General features: G+C 43.9%; 1 protein-coding gene across 1 annotated transcript in view; it reads left to right on the forward strand.

The window, feature by feature from the left end:
• Positions 1–5,991: 5,991 nt before the first annotated feature.
• Positions 5,992–16,421, forward strand: part of LOC110618221 — a 28,948-nt gene continuing 18,518 nt past the window's right edge. Inside the window, exon 1 of the mRNA XM_021761345.2 lies at positions 5,992–6,159. Coding sequence (XP_021617037.2) covers positions 5,992–6,159 — 168 coding nt within the window. The remainder of the gene's footprint in view (positions 6,160–16,421) is intronic.

Genomic DNA, 16,421 nt, shown 5'->3' on the forward strand with positions numbered 1-16,421 from the left:
ACATTCCAATGTGCCAGGGACGTAGAATGGGTACAACCTGGACTTTCTCTTACATAGTGCCAGGGACGTAGAATGGGTACAACCTGGACTTCCATACAATATCATGCCATAACATCATCATACCATATGAGGACTAAAGGATCATCCAATAACCAATCCACATCAACATCATAAATGCAATGCAACATATTCGTGAATTCTAATGCAAACAACGTAATTCATCACATGGCATTCATGATGCATGAACATGCTAAAAACATTATAATTTATTCGCTTTAAAACGTAAAGGTTTATTCTACTCACCTCTTGGCTAGCTCTAACAATGACTGAAGCAGCTGACTCACTGCTGGGGTCCTCGGTTCCTCGGGTCCGAACCTACACAGGTGCACTCAAATGAGGGACCAAATAACTAGAACATAACTCTAAAAACATCCCCCAAAAACCCCCTAAAACACCTCAAAACAATTATGCAAAAACATGCAAGGGAAGACTGAACAGGGCAGGTTCGGCGGCACCTTCGGCGGCCGAAAGTCCCATCAGAGCCGAAACCCAGACAGGTTCGGCGGCACCTTTGGCGGCCGAAAGTCCCAGACAGAGACGAAAGTCTCTTTTCGGGGGCAGGCTTCGGCAGCCGAAAGGCTTACCTCCCCAGCCATGTTCGGCAGCCGAAAGTCCTTCGGCTGCTGAACCTGGTTTCTGCCAAAGGGCAGAAACTTGGCTCCTCTTGCCTCCAATGCCTCCCAAATCTTATAAACATGCACAATCCTATTCTACAACACACATACTCAAGCATACAAGCTCCTAGGGGCTTCAAACTATCTTAAACCCCATCTACAACACATCAAACAACACAAATCCAACATACATTGTCCATGAACCAACATAAACCCAAAAACTCATAAAACCCTACACATGCATTTCTACTTCAAGAATCAACTTAAAACTTGTTAAAAACATGTAGTGAGCTCAAGATCGGCCCTTACCTCTTGTAGATCGAGAGGAAAATGACCCTAGCTCGGAGATGGGAGAGATTTGAGTTCTTGAACCTCAAAACTCCAAAACTCGCTTTAAACTCGAAATCTTCAAAACAAGATGAAAACTCATAAGAAAAACATGAAAACTCGAAGGGAGAAGCTCAAAACAGAGGAGGGGCGGTGGAGAACTCACCTTGGCTGACAATGGGGAGAAAAGCTCATCCGTTTCGGCCATGGGGTCCTTTTATAGGGTTGTCCTTACCACCTTTCGGCGGCCTAACGTGCCCCCACAACGCATGCAAGTTCGGCGGCCGAACATGAGGTTCGGCCGCCGAACCTTTGCTTATTCAAACAAGGCTTTCGGAGGCCAAAAGCGCTCCCAAAACCTCCCCATGTTCGGCGGCCGAACCTGGCAAAGTCTCCAAAGCCCTCTACACTCAAAACTTGGATTTATTTTCATTAAAAAACATAAAATACATCAAAACATTTTATGAAAACATGGTTTTACCCTTCTAGAGGTCTCCGACATCCGAGATTCCACCGGACGTTAGGAATCCCGACACCGGAGTCTAGCCGGGTATTACAAAAGACCTAATAAGAAAAGATAGGAAACAACACTAGATGCAAACTGACCAAATGAACAAACGGATTGATTTAGCACACAAAAGTGAAATTTCGTGTACTAAGTGTAATTAGATGTTCAACAATATGCAATTTGTCAAACTAAGTGTAAGGAACCAACAGACAGAAAGACACCAAATTGACAAACTAAGAATAAAAAATTAACAAGATGGATGTGCTTAACACGAAGTTATCCCTAAGCATACAATCCTAGGTTAACTGATCTTAATATTGACTCAACAAAAACAATTCAAAGCAAGCAAACAAAATAGACACTTAAAACAGCAAGTATTAAGTACAACTATTTTTGTGAAAATATTACCCAAATTTGCCCTAAACCTACCCCAAACATATATTTCGAATCCCAAACCCACAAATATGTTCAAGATATATGAAATATGATTTGTACTAGTAGGTATCAATATCAAAATGAAGTTTGAACAATTGACCCAAATTGCAGAAATTCTTTTTCTTTTTTTTTCCTTCTTTTTGGTTTTTTTTTTAAATGGACTAAAGTAAAACACTGGAAATACTATTCTAAGAGTGTTAGAATAGGAGCATACGAATTAGGGCAGAAAGCACAAACCGAACCATTGAAAATAGTAATTTCGTCTAAACAAAAATTTAGGGTAAAATACGATTTGAACAACAACTAAACAATGTATTCGACTCTAGTAGGTATTCCAAACGGAAATATCATGAAAAATTGAAGAAAAGACACAAAGGATAGTTAATAAATTATTACTAAGCCTAGCTCTGATACCAATTGATGCAGTTACCGTTCTACCAAAAGCTTAAGTTGTTAGTAGAGGCGCTACGTTAATCCTATATAGCCCAGGAACCCTACACACACGGTAACGTCTCCACGTTGGATGCCACTTTGGGGAGGCACAGTTTTTGGGTACTCTTTTTGGATTAAATCCCTCTTTTCCCCTTTACCTCCCCGCGGCTCGAACCTGTGACCTGGCTTTGATACCAATTGATGCAGAACCCCAGCCTATTAGAGTCTGAAACGGCACATACCCTAGTAAAAATAGCTTAGTTCAAAAAACAATTCCCCAATCTAAAGCACCCTTAATTAACATGCAATTAAGAACACTTATAACTGATTGATTTTAAGAGCAGCAAGAATAAGAAACATACAAGTTAGTTTCAAACCTTATTCGTGATGCAATGTCAAGAACCAAGATCTCTCTTAAGCTCTCAAAAAAGAATTGCATGAAGCAATTGTATTGAATAATTGATAATATGTGTACAATATGGAAGAAGAGATTCTTTATATAACCTAAATAATGACCCATGATCTTTGCCACTTTCCACTACTATGCATGGACCCATGATCTATGCCACTACCCACTACTCTGCATGGATCCATGATCTATGCCACTATCCACTACTAGATAACTACCCACTACTGGATAACTACCCACTACTGGTTAACTATCAACTGCTAAATAACTACCCACTACTAAATAACTATCAACTACTAAATAACTACCCACTATAAATACAAAGTTTGAATTGTCAATAAGGACATATTCGGCCTAATTGACTTGGAATGGCCATATTGTTCTTCAACTTCAAAATGAACTTGCAAAGTTTCAACATATTCCTTCATGAATCCTTGAAGTGCTTCCTTTAACCTCTTGGATCTCAACCTTGTAATTGGTCCTTGAGGCAATGCTAGCTCATCAGTGTTGTTGGTTGTGCTTACATCAGATTTTATGAGAAACATGGGTATATAACATAAGTTTTCCTCTGTAGCTCATCTGTAGACAAATGGCCAAACCGAGGTGACTAATCAAGCTATCCTTCAAGGGCTGAAGAAACGGCTAGATGGTGCTAAAAGGAATTGGTCATCTGAGCTGCATAATTCCAGACTACATTTTGAACATCGACAGGGGAAACCCTATTCACACTAGAATTTAAGACAAAAGCTGTAGTTCCCATGAAGCTGCAAATCCCCATATACCAGGTTTAGTTTAATGACGAAGACTCAATGGTGAGAAACTGAGGAGCAAACTGGATTCCCTAAAGGAAATCAAGGATGAAGCACAAGTGCAAATAGCTATCAGCAGAAAGAAGCTCAGTACTATAACCAGAAGGTTCGTGAGAGGAACTTGAAAGTTGGGGACCTAGCCCTAAGAAGACTAGAAGCCACAGGAAAAAAGAGTTGATATGGGAAAACTAGCATCGACTTGGGAATGATCGTTTAGGATCACCAAAGTCATCAGAGTAGGAGTATACAAAATCGAAGATTTACAGGAGAATCTAGAACCTCACGCTTATAACCTCTAGTATTTGAAGAGGTACTTTCGATAAGTTGTACAATGTAACTATTATATCGGAAATACGAATAAAAATCTTATTTTCTACTCTTAAAAAACATTTGAGAAACAATGAAGATCTCAATGAGGTGGGTGATCGGTCTCAAAAATAAGACCGCCGGCACCACAAAATCGATTGAGGAAATGAAGACCTCAACGAGGTGGGTGACTGATCTCGGACATAAGACCGTCGACATCATAAAACTGTTTAAGGAAATGAAAACCTCAATGAGGTGGATGATCGATCTCGGAAATAGACCGCTGGCACTATAAACCGATTAAGGAAGTGTAGACCCAAATGAAGACCAAAGAAGAACTAAAGGTACCATACTAGCAGAGCTAAAAGATAAAAGAAATAAAACTGAGGTGTAGTGCCGACCTCGAAAAGGGACCTCGACACCCCTAATGCCCTACCAGAAGTAAAACTGAGGCATGCTGCCGACCTCAAAAAGGGACCTCGACACCCCTAATGCCCTACTAGAAATAAAACTGAGGAGTGGAGCCAACCTCGAAAAGGGACCTCAGCACCTCTAATGCCCTACCAGAAGTAAAGCTGAGGCATAGTGCCAACCTCAAAAAGGGACCTCGACACCCCTAATGATCAATTAGAGATAATACTAAGGCAAGGTGCCGACCTTGAAGATGGAACTCGGCACCCCCAATGTCAAACCAAACTAAAACTAAGGCAAGATGCTGACCTCACAAAAGAACCCTAGCACCATGAATATCGAATTACAAATAAAGAAAAAAAATAAAACCTTGGAGTAATAAAACCAAGACATTCAATAAACAAAACTCAAAATGCAATAAGTTAGACATTTTTATGAGCAATATGTCGAACGAGCAACTCGACATTGTTCACAGATAACATATGCAAAAATAATCAAAGTATGGGAATACAAATAAAATTCAAATAGACAGGAAAAATAAAACAACCAAACGACTTGAAAACAATAGATAGGTTCAAAAATCTATTAATTCACTTATTCTTTCCCTACACCATTTGAGTGTGTTACAGAAGCAGCAGGGGAAAGGGGAGCAGAGCTAACTAAATCATTTACAGGGTTGCCCTCCTGCTGTGCAGGGGGTAAAGAAGGGGGATTCTTGGGAAGGTGGTTATCATCCTCTCTGTAGCAGACCTCCTTGCCATCAGAATCGAGTTTGGGGGCTCGTAAGTCAGCCAACGGAGCGGAGAGGGCATCACAAACAGCTTTGAGGCCCTGGTTAAAGCATGAAGCAAACAGGCGAAAGGCCTCCTTATATATTTTCTCCTTCAACTCCGTCGAGCCCTGGTACTCCTGCAATCGCACTTCGCAGACTTGTTGAACCTTCTCCTTCAGCTTTGTGGAGTCCTTGTACTCCTACAGTCGCGCTTCGCAAGCCTGCTGAACCTTGTCCTCTGTAGCCCTAGCATCCCTCATTAAGGAAGCACACCTCTCCTCTAGGGCAGAAATCTCTTGGTGGAGTTGGTCGAAACTCCTCCACCATCGAAGTCATGCCCTTTAGGTCCTTGATGTACTTGTTAAGCTCCTACTGGAGGATAGTAGCATGAGCCAAGGCCTCGTCGCGCTAGACCCAGGCCTCATCACGCTGACAATGAGTCTCCTCCAAAACAAATAGCTGTGCGAGGGCTTCATCTTGCTAAGACTCTGCCATAGAGGCCCATTGGTGAGGTCTTCAATTTGCCCTCGGAACGCGATAATGTGCCCACGAGCCTCACCTGTAGCAACCAGATTCTCATCCTGGCATGCCTCTGTAATACGCTGGTCCATCCAGCTCTAGAGAGATCAATTTCGGGCATCGATCTTCATGAATATGCCAAAGGACTGCTACAGAAAAGAAAAAATAAAGTCAGGAAAATTAGAAATTTAAAAACACTTTCAAGAAAGACAGACAACTTACCATGAGGAACATCTCCCTCAAACTATCCCTAAGATCCTCTAGTGAGCGTGAGCTAAAAGCTGCCTGCTATTTGGTGGCACAGGTCAAATGACTAATAAGAGCAAAAAAAATGGGGGTTAGAAGTATCTGGGACCCCCCTAAACATCTTACTGCACAGCATCTCAGCCATGAAAGCTGGCATCGACTCAGTGGTCACCTTGGGCGCGTTCAACAGCTCATTGGCTAGGGCGGACGACAAGTTCTCTACCACCTTTTCCCCCTTATCAATGAGAGAAGAAAGGGCTACCCTTGAGGGTTTTAAAGTCCGGGAGCGTTTAGCGGCTTTGCCTTTGATGGTAATAGCACCCACAACTTGAATGGGTGGGACATCCAAAGGAGTAGATCTGGTGCCCTCTTCTGAGCTACTCTTAGCCGACTTGCTAACCACGATAGGCTCCTTAGTGTAATACCCGGCTAGAATCCGGCATCGGGATTCCTGCCTTCCGGCGGAATCTAGGGTGTTGGATCTCTCTAGAAGGGGTAAAATGTGTTTTCTAAAATGTTTTCACATGATTTCATGATTTTAAATGAAAATGAATTGAGTTTTGAAGAGAAGAAGGCCAAGGAGGAAGAACCCAGGTTCGGCCGCCGAAGGTGATGTTCGGCCGCCGAACATGAGAAGGTTTCGGATGGACTTTTGGCTTCCGAAAGTTGAGTTGGGCAGAAACCAGGTTCGGCTGCCGAACCTCAAGTTCGGCCGCCGAACATGGGGGACTTTAGGGTGCTGGTTTGGCCGCCGAATGTGGCTCAGCCGGTCGCCTATAAAAGGCCTCAGACCGAAAATGGGCGAGTTTTCTCCCCATTCTCGTGCCCAGGTGAGTTCATGTCCTCCCTTGGTCGATTTCACGTTTTCCTTCATCTTCTATGGTTTTTATGAGTTTCATTCTTGGTTTTGAAGAGTTTTAAGCTTGGATCAAAGATTTGGAGCTTGGAGACCCCAGAGCTAGTTTCCTCCACATCTCCAAGGTTCGGGTCACACCAACCCTCGATCTCCAAGAGGTTAGTGTAGATCCTTGCTTTTCCTTATGTTTAATAAAGTTTTAAGTAAGTTTTATAGAGTTTGATGGTTGAGTTTGGGTAGAAATGCATGTTTAAGGTTTATGTGGGTTTTATACCCAATGTATGTTATGTGACGTTTGTGTTGAGGAGTTTATGTTAGTTTATACTCCTTTATGCTTGTGGGAGTGAGTATGCATGATTGGGAGAGAGGATGTGAGGATTTGGGTATATTTGAGTTTGGTTTTTGGCTTGGCAGAATCGGACCTGTCGTCTAGAGGGGACCAGGTTCGGCCGCCGAAAGGAGTTTCGGCCGCCGAACCTGCATGGGAGGCAGTCTTTAGGCTGCCGAACGTGCCCCCGAAGGAGGGACTTTCGTTTCTGTCCAGGGGTTTCGGCCGCCGAACCTGCCGCCGAACTTACCCGAGTTTCGTCTCTGGAAGGGACTTTCGGCCGCCGAAGGTGCCGCCGAAAGTGCCCTGTCCAGCCTTTTCAAGGTTGTTTCCTATGCATGTTTAAGTGATGTTTAGAGGGGTTTTTGGGGAGTTGTTTATGAGTTGTTAGAATGTGTTTGGCACCTCATTCGAGTCCACCTGTGTAGGATCGGACCCGAGAGACCGAGGAGGCCATCAGTGTTAGCAGTTGCAGAGTCAGTCAGCGTCTGCTAGGAGGTGAGTAGAACTAAACTTAATCTTCTATGCACAAAATCTAATGCCTAAAGCATGTTCATGCATCATGATTATATGTAGTAGGTTGATTGCACTAGTTTCACGAATATGACGCATTGCATTATTTGATGTTGATGGAGGAAGGGTGGACCGAGGCGACTTCAATAGCCCATATCTGTCACGAGTCTTGTCTTAGTCCTTTGAGAGCCGGACAAGTACATGTAGGAAAGTCCATGTGAGCTCTCTGTGGACCAGACACCATGTCATGTATGTTACAGGCCTTTGTGAGCTCCTATGGGGGAGCCGGGCACCGACAGAGGGATTTTTGATGTCATGTCCATCCTCTGAGAGGAAAGATGCATGCAAAAAGACAGACTCTCAGAAACCAGGGTCCGTGGGGAATAAATATTGCATAAGCCCCGAGGCGGACAAGATTATGTGATTTCTCTGTGTTATGATGCATTTCATGAAAGCATGTAATTAATGAACTGTTTTCTATGTTTCTACTCACTGGGCTTTTTAGCTCACCCCTTCCCCCTAACCCCAGTGTTGCAGGTTTAAGTCAGAGCTCAGAAGGCAGCAGGGTAAAGTCAAGTTGTATGTATATGTAATAGTTTATGCTTATGTTTCAGTTTAGTAGTTTTGGAAGTGGACATGTAATATAAGTTGATATAATGTAACTTGAGATAATGTATGTAACTGATAGTAGAGTTTATGTTTATGGATTAGAGTGTGCTTGGCCCTATAGACTGGTTAACCCCTGTTGATGCATGGTTATGTAATGTTTTTATGTTGAGTTGAGAACCAGGCTTGTTGTATGTAATGTTGACCCAGCTAGAGCATTTGACGAGGGCTCTAGCATGGGAAAGTTTATGTTCACAGTTATGTTTTAGCATACGGATCAAGCTTGGTGTATGTTCAGTTTTACAGGTTTTATGTTAAAGTTTTTGTTCATGCATGGGATTTTACCAGGTAATAGTATGTATGTTGGCTTGCTACGGGTCCCGGCGGCCTTAAGCCGATCTGGATCCTAGCGCCGGTGGCGGTTCGGGTCGTTACAGAGGGGTATCGGTTTCCGGGCTGTTACAGAATGGTATCAGAGCTTAGGGCCTCAGGAGTACGATGTGTTGAGCGATGTGCTCAGGGATTTGAGACATCTCACATCGGAAAGAGGTTGTCATAGAAGTTGTGTTAGTAGGGCAAGCACATTAAGAAAGATTAAGAGTAAGAGCATGTCCACTAGGATAGGATGTCGAGTCCTGTCTTGCTATGATGATGTGATATGCCATGATTTCATGCATGTGCATAAATGCTATGATGTATGACATGTTATGTATGCTATGTATGTATGATGTAGGTTCATGTGTTTCCACATGGACCGTATGATGCTAATGATTGTTTGGATGCTTGTGTGTTGTTCTTCAGAGGAGCCAGAATGCGAGGTGCTCGTCGATCTGTGGAATCGACTGGAGTTCCATCTGAGAGGGAAGGTTTGGATACCTTTCCCCCTGCTCTGCCTAGAGCGCAGTCGTGGGGAGTCAGCAGATGGGGAGCATCAAGGGACCCTGGAAGGTCTTTTGATGCAAGCAGAGAAGGAATGGCTCCAAGAAGGATGTCAGCTAGTATGAGGGAAGTGGAGATGGATGTTCAGAGAAGGGATGTCAGTATGGGAGTCAGAGTACCTGAAGAAGGTATGGGAGATTCTCAGGAGGATGCTCAGACTCAGGATTCCAGGATCTCAGGTTCAGGAGGGATTGATCCCTCCACTCTGAGTACAGCTGCCACGAGAGGTAAGAAATGGAAGAGAGGTCTCAGGAAGTCGCAGAAGAAGTTTTGGCAGAATCTAAAGGCTAGTTTGGGTTTTGGTGGTTCGAGCTCTGGCTCAGGCAGTTCAAGATGCTTGAGGTGCGGAAGGCCGCACAAGGGAGTCTGTCGGTTTGGGACGACAGCTTGTTTTAGGTGTGGACAGGAAGGACACATAGCACGTGAGTGTCCTACTGTGCCCCGGTTAGCACAGTCTCAGCCAGTAGCTTCAGCCATGGTTCAGGTTAGTAGTCGAGGCAGAGGAAGAGGGTCAGCCTTTTCTTCGGAAGGTTCCCGTGGAGAAGGTCCGTCAGCTTCAGCTCGGATCTTCACCCAAGCTCAGCAAGAGGCAGACACATCGAACATGGTGGTGCCAGGTATGCTCACTTTTGAATGTTCTGATGTGTATGTTTTGTGAACCCTAGTGTTTTTCTCTTTCTTTAGTTGCTCTAGGAGCCGTCGAGAGGTTGAATTGATAGCTTCTGGGCTAGAGTGTTCTCTTTGGTCAGTAGACTCTCGTGTGATTCATCTGTGGCAGAGTCAGTCTGCCGGTCCAGTTCTATGACAGTTGAGGGTAGATGCCTTCCACCCAACATTGAGGTCCTAGACTTGACTGTCTGGACGTCAGTTTAGGGTTGGAATGGTTTTTCTACTCGTGGTGCTATCTTGGCCTGCAAAGACAAGGTAGTCTGGTTCAGAGGACAGGATGGGTCAAAGATTTTCTTCTGAGGGGACACAGTAGGGATGCCTAGAGGTTTGATGTCAGCCTGTAAGGTTCGTAGGGTGCGTAGGAGGGGTTGTCAGAGGGTTCTAGCTCTTGTTTGAGAGTTCAGCAGTCAGGTCGGGGAACCAGCCTCAGTGCCAGTTGTTAGAGAGAATTCTTAGATGTCTTCCCAGGCGAGTTGTCAGGTTTACCATCTGTCAGGGAGTTAGAGTTTGGTATAGGAATGGTGTCTGGACGCAGAACCATTTCTACCCTTCCCTATAGGATGGCGCCTGCATAGAGAGAGGTAGCAGTAGAGTAGAGGCGAGACTTGGTAGACAAGGGGTTTTGTCCGACCTAGTACCTCACTCTGGATTGCTCCAGTATGGCTGTGGGAAACGAAGGATGAATTCTTGAGACTTTGTAACGACTGTAAGCGGTTAAACAAGGTCACTACCAAGGGCAGGTATTCCCATGTAGGATGGATGATCTATTGGGACAGCTAGTAGGAGCTGTTTGTTTTTCCAAGATAGATCTGAAATTCGGGTACTACCTGTGAGAGTTAGAGTTAGTTTTGGGTTAGTAGTGAGAAGAAGCCAGTTAGTAAAGATGAGAAGAGAAGAGTAAGAGCAGAGAAGGAGGAAGATAGAGAAGGATCAGAGTAGCGCAGCAGAAGCTTGTGGAGTTTAGGAACCTGGGAGTTCTTACTCCAGCGTTTGGTGTCTCTCTTTGGAGAGAAGCTTTAGGATTCGCTTGCTTGCTTGCATGCTTGTGTTTGTTGTTTTAACATTCGGGGACGAATGTTTTTGTAAGGGGGGTAGAATGTAATACCCGGCTAGAATCCGGCATCGGGATTCCTGCCTTCCGGCGGAATCTAGGGTGTTGGATCTCTCTAGAAGGGGTAAAATGTGTTTTCTAAAATGTTTTCACATGATTTCATGATTTTAAATGAAAATGAATTGAGTTTTGAAGAGAAGAAGGCCAAGGAGGAAGAACCCAGGTTCGGCCGCCGAAGGTGATGTTCGGCCGCCGAACATGAGAAGGTTTCGGATGGACTTTTGGCTTCCGAAAGTTGAGTTGGGCAGAAACCAGGTTCGGCTGCCGAACCTCAAGTTCGGCCGCCGAACATGGGGGACTTTAGGGTGCTGGTTTGGCCGCCGAATGTGGCTCAGCCGGTCGCCTATAAAAGGCCTCAGACCGAAAATGGGCGAGTTTTCTCCCCATTCTCGTGCCCAGGTGAGTTCATGTCCTCCCTTGGTCGATTTCACGTTTTCCTTCATCTTCTATGGTTTTTATGAGTTTCATTCTTGGTTTTGAAGAGTTTTAAGCTTGGATCAAAGATTTGGAGCTTGGAGACCTCAGAGCTAGTTTCCTCCACATCTCCAAGGTTCGGGTCACACCAACCCTCGATCTCCAAGAGGTTAGTGTAGATCCTTGCTTTTCCTTATGTTTAATAAAGTTTTAAGTAAGTTTTATAGAGTTTGATGGTTGAGTTTGGGTAGAAATGCATGTTTAAGGTTTATGTGGGTTTTATACCCAATGTATGTTATGTGACGTTTGTGTTGAGGAGTTTATGTTAGTTTATACTCCTTTATGCTTGTGGGAGTGAGTATGCATGATTGGGAGAGAGGATGTGAGGATTTGGGTATATTTGAGTTTGGTTTTTGGCTTGGCAGAATCGGACCTGTCGTCCAAAGGGGACCAGGTTCGGCCGCCGAAAGGAGTTTCGGCCGCCGAACCTGCATGGGAGGCAGTCTTTAGGCTGCCGAACGTGCCCCCGAAGGAGGGACTTTCGTTTCTGTCCAGGGGTTTCGGCCGCCGAACCTGCCGCCGAACTTACCCGAGTTTCGTCTCTGGAAGGGACTTTCGGCCGCCGAAGGTGCCGCCGAAAGTGCCCTGTCCAGCCTTTTCAAGGTTGTTTCCTATGCATGTTTAAGTGATGTTTAGAGGGGTTTTTGGGGAGTTGTTTATGAGTTGTTAGAATGTGTTTGGCACCTCATTCGAGTCCACCTGTGTAGGATCGGACCCGAGAGACCGAGGAGGCCATCAGTGTTAGCAGTTGCAGAGTCAGTCAGCATCTGCTAGGAGGTGAGTAGAACTAAACTTAATCTTCTATGCACAAAATCTAATGCTTAAAGCATGTTCATGCATCATGATTATATGTAGTAGGTTGATTGCACTAGTTTCACGAATATGACGCATTGCATTATTTGATGTTGATGGAGGAAGGGTGGACCGAGGCGACTTCAATAGCCCATATCTGTCACGAGTCTTGTCTTAGTCCTTTGAGAGCCGGACAAGTACATGTAGGAAAGTCCATGTGAGCTCTCTGTGGACCAGACACCATGTCATGTATGTTACAGGCCTTTGTGAGCTCCTATGGGGGAGCCGGGCACCGACAGAGGGATTTTTGATGTCATGTCCATCCTCTGAGAGGAAAGATGCATGCAAAAAGACAGACTCTCAGAAACCAGGGTCCGTGGGGAATAAATATTGCATAAGCCCCGAGGCGGACAAGATTATGTGATTTCTCTGTGTTATGATGCATTTCATGAAAGCATGTAATTAATGAACTGTTTTCTATGTTTCTACTCACTGGGCTTTTTAGCTCACCCCTTCCCCCTAACCCCAGTGTTGCAGGTTTAAGTCAGAGCTCAGAAGGCAGCAGGGTAAAGTCAAGTTGTATGTATATGTAATAGTTTATGCTTATGTTTCAGTTTAGTAGTTTTGGAAGTGGACATGTAATATAAGTTGATATAATGTAACTTGAGATAATGTATGTAACTGATAGTAGAGTTTATGTTTATGGATTAGAGTGTGCTTGGCCCTATAGACTGGTTAATCCCTGTTGATGCATGGTTATGTAATGTTTTTATGTTGAGTTGAGAACCAGGCTTGTTGTATGTAATGTTGACCCAGCTAGAGCATTTGACGAGGGCTCTAGCATGGGAAAGTTTATGTTCACAGTTATGTTTTAGCATACGGATCAAGCTTGGTGTATGTTCAGTTTTACAGGTTTTATGTTAAAGTTTTTGTTCATGCATGGGATTTTACCAGGTAATAGTATGTATGTTGGCTTGCTACGGGTCCCGGCGGCCTTAAGCCGATCTGGATCCTAGCGCCGGTGGCGGTTCGGGTCGTTACAGAGGGGTATCGGTTTCCGGGCTGTTACACTTAGGAACTTCCATTGGAGCATGGGGAGCCTTGGAAGGGGTTGACACTTTATGAGGGACTGACGTTTTGGAAGCTGCTAAATGAGAGCCCCCTGACACTGGCACTAAAGCTAGAGAAGGTGAGGGGTAGGATTAGAGCGACAAATTGACGATGTGGGAGTTGCAGCCTAGAAAACCTCTTTATTCACATCAACAACAGACTTGTTGGCCTTAAAAGCGGCCAGAGTCTCCTTTATGCTCTCTCTAGACAGAGTGAAGTTCTTGGGGAGCTTGATAGAACCCATTGGCACAACGAAAGCTGAAAAGGAAATATCAGTTCAGTTAGAGCTTGAAATAACAAAAGAAGAACATAAAAAAAATAAAAAAAATACTAGCTTCCCGGCAGTCCCGCAGGTTAGACATAAATATGAACTTCTCGACGTTATATTTCTTCTTTACAGAGGTCAGTCAAAGAAGGAAAATTTGATCTACTAGGGTTAACCTAGGGAATTCATTATAGCCCTAAGAAATTTCCCCCTAGGAGAGGTCGATATCCCAGCTAATCCATAAGCTTTCCTTTAGCTCAACAACCATAAAATTTTCTGTCAAACCTTTAATTGAGTCCTTATATCCCGCGAATATAGACAACTTAGCCTGAGGACTGCAATAGTAAAACTCATGGTTAGACCTAACAAGGTGGAAGAAAGTACAAAATAACTCAATAGAAGGGACAAAACCCCAACACAGGTAGATGGACTCAAAACAACACATGAACAAGATAGATTTAGGAGACAACATTCGAGGATGCATCCTAAAATGATGGAAAACATCGATGAAGAAAGGAGTAAAAGGGAAGGTCAGCTCGAATTTGTGTTGTTTGATGAAAAAGACCAAATTACGCCCTTACTAAGCATCTATCAAGCGCGCCGACAGTGGCTAAGGGAGAACAATTCATTCATTGGGCAAAGGAGCCCTAATTCTAAAGATGGTGGTGTTAGAGAAGTCGTAGGAAAAATAGTAGGAGAAGGAAGAAGGAGTAACAGAAGACACCAGACCCATTACATCGAGAATCTTAGTAGAAGCCATGAGAGGAGTAAGACATACCTCAGATTGAAAAATCAGGGATTACAGAGAAGAGAAAGAGCAAGATAGCAGAAGCAGCACCAAGAGGCAAAGCAATGAGTGAAAGCAAGAGCACAAGTTTGAAATAGGTGAACGCAAAGAAGGGACATTTTGATAGAACTCTCCTAGAGCCACGCGGTAATAATTAAGATCTCGAAGTTTACCCTCTCATAAATCATGGAATAATTAATGATCAGATAAAGGGGTATTTGATGACGACCGGGCTCTGGGCGCCCGGGCCTTGGCAAAGCCAGTGCTAGAAAGACTGGGCCTTAGCTCTATTAGGGCCCAATGCGCGACCTTAATCCTTATACAACCCCAAGACTTGTCTCGACAAGCCGGGCTGAACGCGAGCCTGCATGTGGGGCCTTGGCCTCGAACATCCATTAGCCCCATGGGACAACAAACCCTGTGATGCCTGAGATCATTTTCAAGTGGCGCCAGATGGAATTAAATGGTCGTCTGGCAATAGAAAAGGATGCAGTATATTCTTACATATGGCCAGCGTGAATATAATAGGAGAGTACGAGTGTAGGACGACGGTTACGTGTCACTAAAGGACAAAAGAGAAAAGGAATAAAAGAAAACAAGGAGGAGACACAAACCAAGCTTACCAAAATATATTCTAAGCCTAACCCCTTATTGGATCTCAGACATTAGGATGCATCACAAAATATTGTGAAATCCTCATTATTCGTAGGCAAAGATAACACTAGTGATGATGTCAACCTTCTCTTTAACTCTTGGAAACTCTCCTCACACTGATCTGACCAGAAAATCTTCTGATTCTTCTGGGTCAACTTGGTCATAGGGGTAGCTATTTTAGAAAAATCTGAACGAATCTCCTCTAGTAACCTGCCAAACCTAAAAAGCTTTTGATCTCTGTTACTATAGTGGGTCTAGACTAGTTAGCTACTACTTTCACTTTCTTAGGGTCTACCTGGATTCCATTTTCTAACACTACATGCCCCAAGAATGTGACACTCCTCAACAAGAACTCATATTTAGAGAACTTGGCATACAACTCGTGTTCTCTTAAGGTCTACAACACTCTCTTCAGATGATGGGCATGTTTCTCTGTATTTTTGGAATACACTAAAATATCGTCAGTAAAGAATGTAATACCCAGCTAGACCCCGGCTTCGAAATTCCTATTTTCCAGTGGAATCTCGGATGTCGGAAACCTCTAGAAGGGTAAAATATGTTTTTCTAAAATGTTTTCATGTGTTTTAAGGTTTTAAGTAAGAAAGAAATTGAGTTTTTGAAAGAAAAGTACCAAGGAAAGAAAGCCAGGTTCGGCCGCCGAACCTCGGCCGAACATGGTGAAGTTTAGGGAGCACCTTTGGCCCCCGAAGGTGGTCTGGCCAGCCACCTATAAAAGGCCCCATGTCCGAAAATAGGAGAGTTTTCTTCTCCATTTTTGGGCAAAGGTGAGTCCATACCCTTCCATGGTTAGTTTTGATGTTTTCCTTCAAATCTTTCAAGCTTTTAACAAGCTTTCATCTTGTTTTGAAGTTTTAAGCTCAAAATCGAAGTTGTGAAGCTTGGAGACCTCTGAAACTCGTTTTCCCCAAATCTCCAAGTTGGGTCACGCCTTCTCTCGATCTTCAAGAGGTAAGCGTCGATCCTCACCGTCTTTGATGTTTTAAGTGTAATACCCGGCTAGACTCCGGTATTGGAATTCCCACCGTCCGGTGGAATCTCGGATGTCGGAACCCTCTAGAAGGGTAAAATCATGTTTTTATAAAATGTTTTCATGTATTTTATGGTTTTTATGAAGAAAGGAATTGAGTTAAAGTTTTAAAGAAAAGAAAGAAAGAGAATAAAGGAAGAGCCCAGGTTCGGCCGCCGAACATGGGGTGCATGCGGAGGCACGTTAGGCCCCCGAAAATGGCCTGGCCAGCCACCTATAAAGGGGTCCCCTGTCCGAAATGGGTGAGTTTTCTCTCCCCATTTCTGGCCAAGGTGAGTCTCCGACCTCCCTTGTCGATCTTGTGTTCTTCCTTCAAGTCTCTCATGTTTTTATGAGTTATTCACTTGGTTTTGAAGATTTTTGGAGCTAAGATGAAGATTCAAAGCTTGGAGACCCCGAAGCTTTCTTCCTCCATTTCTCT

Source organism: Manihot esculenta, chromosome 11 (genome assembly GCF_001659605.2).
Source record: "Manihot esculenta cultivar AM560-2 chromosome 11, M.esculenta_v8, whole genome shotgun sequence".
Classification (NCBI taxonomy): domain Eukaryota; kingdom Viridiplantae; phylum Streptophyta; class Magnoliopsida; order Malpighiales; family Euphorbiaceae; genus Manihot; species Manihot esculenta.